This window comes from Anarrhichthys ocellatus, unplaced genomic scaffold, assembly GCF_004355925.1.
Source record: "Anarrhichthys ocellatus isolate YVR2014 unplaced genomic scaffold, GSC_Weel_1.0 scaffold60, whole genome shotgun sequence".
NCBI classification, from domain to species: Eukaryota; Metazoa; Chordata; class Actinopteri; order Perciformes; family Anarhichadidae; genus Anarrhichthys; species Anarrhichthys ocellatus.
This window is the reverse complement of record NW_022280090.1, coordinates 439,287-444,502: the sequence shown is the minus strand read 5'-3', so window position 1 is coordinate 444,502 and position 5,216 is coordinate 439,287. Positions and strand designations below refer to the sequence as shown.

The 5,216-nt window shown below is 40.9% G+C and overlaps 1 protein-coding gene across 1 annotated transcript; it reads left to right on the top strand.

The window, feature by feature from the left end:
* The first annotated feature begins 960 nt into the window (after positions 1-960).
* On the top strand, positions 961-4,334 carry rps10 (ribosomal protein S10). The gene is made up of 6 exons (XM_031871776.1): positions 961-1,042; positions 1,495-1,644; positions 2,105-2,279; positions 3,705-3,782; positions 4,094-4,149; positions 4,249-4,334. Exons 2-6 carry the CDS (start codon positions 1,495-1,497, stop codon positions 4,288-4,290), a joined length of 501 nt encoding a protein of 166 aa, XP_031727636.1. The 5' UTR covers positions 961-1,042; the 3' UTR covers positions 4,291-4,334.
* The last annotated feature ends 882 nt before the right edge of the window (positions 4,335-5,216 follow it).

The following is a 5,216-nucleotide window of genomic DNA, read 5'->3' as shown; positions in this document are numbered from 1 at the left end:
GGCCAAAAATGGTGTATATAGAGTAAAAATTGTGGGAGCTGGATCAATTTGTTTGGAAAAATCACAGAATATTTTCCTGCTCCGCTCCACTCTGACGGTTATGCTCTCACTCTAGCTCTTAACGAGCTGCGCAATACACACCTATTATAAAATCTGAAACAGACCCAAAATTTTCCTGAAACTTAATCTGTGACTTCATGAAAACTGTGCTAGCTATCAAAATGTCCATTTGGCTCAATAAAGTGCAGCGTTTTGTCTACGTTTTAAACTTTGAATCATGTTTCTACGTTAATGTACGGCTCGTCAATAAGGCGCCAAAGTTAAGTGTTATTTTAGCTCTCTTCACACCGCAACCCCATTCAAGTCAATGGAGAACTTTTGCTCAGTTTTTGGGGATTTTCGGGAATTTAATCTCTCCGAAAAATAGTTTCCGTGCTATTCCCGATCAGGCCGCACGTTTTGATGTATTTTTCACGCCGCTGTTGGCAACGCTGTGTGAGGAGAGGCGCGCCAAACTTTTGGATAAAGCTGATGATGATTATTATTAAGCCCGATGGATAATATACAGTGTGCTTTGGCACAGGCAGTTCTACTGCCTTGTGCCACAAAGCCACACTGAATAATAATAATATTATTATTATTATCATCATTCTTATTATTATTAATGAAAAATATAAATAAGGCACATTGGAAATTAAACGGTGTTCTAATATTAATTAAATAAAATATGCTGTATGTTTTTATTTTGATGAAATTCACCAGAGCCTTGGATGAAAAATTAACATGGCATGAAGACATTATTTAGAAAAAAGTTTTGTTTAAAAAACAACTAATAACGTAAAACATTGTTTTATGCAAAGCACAATAAATACAGTATTTGGTACACTATTACTGTCGTACTATACAGTATATTCACCAGGCTGCTCTGCCCCTCCGCACCAGCAGGGGGCAACAATCTCCAGCAGGCCCGGGTAGCGAGGATAAACCTTCCCGAGCAACGAAGGTCGTTCCTTCCGGCTCCGGTCCCGTTACAAGTGGAAAGGTAAAGACAGACCCGGCGTAGTAATCTAAATATATCTTGAACATCTCATGTTCTATAAAACAATAATGCTTAATGTTCGATAGCTGTTAATGTCACAACAGATTCCTTCGACGTATTTCAGCCTTAAACGATTAACAATCGTGGATATTAGACTCAAATGTGGGGAAGTGACAATGTTCACGAATGGCTGCCATTTTTCTCTGTTAACGCGGGCCACCTTAGTCAACGCTCAAGTATATTAAAGTGTTTGACTAGAGGTGTTAACACGTCAAACAAACCTACTGTATTTATTTAGTAAAGCGTTAGTTTGTAGGCTTTTGCCTGCATCAGGACATGTTGCTAAGTTGGCTAATATGCTACCCTGCTAACATGCTATCACAGTGGAAGCTACTGTAGGCTGTCTGTAACGTGTACTTGTGGAATTTAATGGATGAATATCTCACTTAACACAGATGCTGATGCCCAAGAAGAATCGCATTGCTATCTATGAGCTCCTCTTCAAGGAGGGAGTCATGGTGGCCAAGAAAGATGTCCACTTGCCCAAGCATCCGGAGCTCGCTGACAAAAATGTGCCCAATCTTCATGTGATGAAAGCGATGCAGGTGAGAGTCTGGGTGATGGCGGTTTAACACTGAACATTTTAATGTTTTCATGTGGATATAGCCTGACCCAAGCTGTACACATGAGCAGCAGTGACCTGTTGTGTCCCCCAGAGCAAAGAACAGAGTAGTACTGACATTAAGTGATCAGTGTAGGTTTTAGTACTTGGCTGAATTATGCTCTTTTCTTCTTAAGGTAGTCTGTTCCTAAAATGAGGGACATTTGTGGGGTGGGAAGTTGAACTTGTATTTTTCACCTGCAAAAGTGAATCCTAATGAGAATCATGCTAGTAAAGAAACTGTTAATGTTCCTGATGACAGTATTTCAATAACACTCGATGGGGCCACTATTTGTTAAACATGATTTACATGGCGGAGAAGGATAAGTCTATGTATTGCTTACAGTCATGAGTTGGTAGTACTCTATCCAGTGTGAAAACGACATGTTTGTGTTTCCCTCCAGTCCTTGAAGTCCTGTGGGTATGTCAAGGAGCAGTTTGCCTGGCGTCACTTTTACTGGTACCTCACCAATGAAGGCATCCAGTACCTGAGAGACTTCCTCCACCTTCCCCCTGAGATCGTGCCCGCCACCCTGCGCCGCCAGACCCGCCCTGAGACCGCAAGGCCCAGGCCCAAGGGTAAGCTAAGGGGTAGCTCACTGGTTGAATGCTGCTTGCTTCTGTTGGAATATGTTTGTCAAAAAACAGTCATAGTCTGCAGTGAACTCGTGATAACTTCTGATGTTGCTTTTTAAATTAATCTTACTAACAAAAACCACGAGTCATTAGCTGTTAATGTAAACCTGCTAGGTGGAGGCATTCTGTTGAGATTAGCCTGATGGAGTCAAAGGGCTGCAGCCAGAGCTCAGTGTTGAGTTCAGCAACTCTGAGTCGATTGTTTCCAGCTGCGTATTAGCCTGAGATGACCTGCAACTGTTATTTTATTTTATAGAATTGGAAAATGCAATCAAGTCTCAATTAGATTTTCTGCTAATTTAGAAGGAAAGGCTGAGACTTGTATAGGCAATCACAAGCCAGATAATCCTTCCTTTAGCCGAACATATGTCTGTTGTTTAGTGCTGAATCTTAGATTTAAAACAAACGTTGTCATGCAAGGTCCGACACCTTATTGAGAACAACTGATGCTTTAAATTAGTTGGTCATTTTAACATAAATATCTTGCCATATTTGCTCAAACTGTCACTATATTGTGCTGTAGTACATGAGGAAGATAATCTGTGGAAAAATCAGTTTCCTCTGCCTCCTGTTAGTTCAAAAGCTTCATTCCACCACACTGAAGAAAAACAGCCAATCACAGCCGCAGAGTCTCTAACGCAGCTGTCAATCACAGCTCTGGTCAAACCAGGCAGTGCTGATCAAATATAAGTCGAAACGTTAAATATTGATTTTGAATCAAGTTACCAACTGTAGCCTTAATATCCTTTATAAAATCCTAAAATAGATGGCCAGAAATGTGCTTTTGATAATTTGAGGGTGATATTTCAACACATTTTCAGATGCATAGTTAATCCGGCTCAACCATCAGCTACAATTAGCATCTCTTTGTAGAGTCTGTGTGAACATATCTGGTGTGGGTTTAGATGGGACAGAGAGGTTGTTTGTTGTTGTCTGATAAGTCGCTGGTACTCCTGGCAGACTTTGTTTCACTTATGACGATCGTTGTACTCGCTGACTCATGTTGTCTCTGCTGTCTGCCCTTTTGTTGGTGTGTTTTAGCGTTGTTGGCACAATAATTACATTTTCTTATCTCCTAATAATATATCTGCCACCAACATAGTGTTTGTCTCTCTCTTTAGAGTTTAGGTGTAGAATAAAATGTTGCTGTCGGACACAGTGGTGCATTCTGGGATAATGTCCCCCCCCCTTAAGCAAACCAGCGTCTTTAAATTGGTCATAAATAATCTGCTCATGACACTGAACCACATTTATATACAATACTGTTCTGTCATAGCACCTGTGTATTTAGTGAAACGTTTTGACTCTCTGAACAACTCTCACTTTAAATTACACAAAGTAAACCTGAATTCTTGTTTATTTCTGCAGGAATGGAAGGAGAGAGGCCCGCCCGCCTTAACCGTGGGGAGGCTGACAGAGATACATACAGGCGCTCTGCTGCACCCCGTAAGTATACTTCTCACAATGTTAGTCAACCGTCGATGTAGTGCTGTTGAAATGAGCAGCGATACGTCTGAGAGGCAGGTAGAAATGGTCCATTTACCTTGAATTAGTTCTTATTGGCAAAGTTTCACAACAATGGAAAAATAATTATTTAATTTGAGTATCTTTAATGTAATGTAGCGGAGAATGCTTTCTTAAAAATACATTTACCATTGTGTGTTTAAGAACCTTTTGTTTAGCTTGTTTCTGGGGGTTAATGTGTTTGTTGACACAAAGATGTTGACTGACTTGTTCATTTGTAAATCCTCCATCAGCTGGTGCTGACAAGAAAGCAGAGGCCGGTGCTGGAGCTGCCACAGAATTCCAGTTCGTAAGTACTGCTGCCATATTTTCCCAGTGAATCTTCCTTCAGTCATGAAACCTGACTGTTTAGTTGAGCGATGTATTGACAAACATTTCCTGTTTGCAGAGAGGTGGCTTCGGACGTGGCAGAGGACAGCAGCCTCAGTAGATTTCACCATCTCTTTCTGTACAATAAAGAAAATCAAAATACAACTCGTCTGTCCCAGTTTTGTTGTGTATCAAAACCCTGAGTGGATCCCAGTCCACATTAGTCTTTAAGGCAGGAGGAGTGACCCCTCGCCTCAAGGTATCTGTCTAAAATGGGTTCTCTGGGTACCACCAGTCTCCCCTTCACAGACATCCCTATTCAGAATCAGCTTTATTGGCCATGTACGCTTACGCGTACAAGGAATTTGACTCTGGTTTTTCGTTGCTCATCACTACATGCATACACAGAATCACGTGCAGTTTTTGTGAAAAAACATTCTTTTGCATACAGTAAAAAAACATTCTCGTCTATTGTAAAGAATGCAGTGAATGTTTCTGTATACTAGAGTTACTAGATTTTTGGACTTGCATTGATTGTGAGTGGAAAGCTGAGTCTCATATCCAATGAGCCCAACTGTTTTCTTCTGTGACGTTAGTCCCGTCAGGATAGGTTTGAGGACACCCTGTACATCCCTGGTATGCCCCGTCGGGTGTTTGCACCTTTTATAGTTAGTTATTTATTTGACGACATGATTCTAGCATAGCTCTGCCCAAACATAGACAAGTTTTACCAAGCAGCAGAAGTAAAAACATCTGTGTGGGAGTCTTTCAACTTTCAAAGTGAAGCTGTTTTATGCCGACATCTAAATAGGAAACTGGTGTCCATATTGAATATTGTAAAGTCTGTTTCTTACGTACAAGAAACAGCTTCTGCTTCAGGGCTAAACATTTGTTACACACAGGAAATGGCACATGCAATTGTTCAACTCTTAATGTGAAATAACACCCACAAGCTGTGAGCCACTTCAATACACGCACACTAACTGAACAGGTTCAGAGTGGGTAGTGTGCTGTCGAATTGTACAGTACTATCCCGCAATGCAATAC

What these genes read in the sequence shown, in the direction of transcription:
- rps10 (XM_031871776.1), top strand. Translation starts at nt 1,495, where the DNA reads ATGCTGATGCCCAAGAAGAATCGCATTGCTATCTATGAGCTCCTCTTC. An exon ending in CGCAAGGCCCAGGCCCAAGG is followed by an intron (nt 2,280 to 3,704) that starts GTAAGCTAAGGG and finishes TTATTTCTGCAG; the next exon opens with GAATGGAAGGAGAGAGGCCC. An exon ending in CAGGCGCTCTGCTGCACCCC is followed by an intron (nt 3,783 to 4,093) that starts GTAAGTATACTT and finishes ATCCTCCATCAG; the next exon opens with CTGGTGCTGACAAGAAAGCA.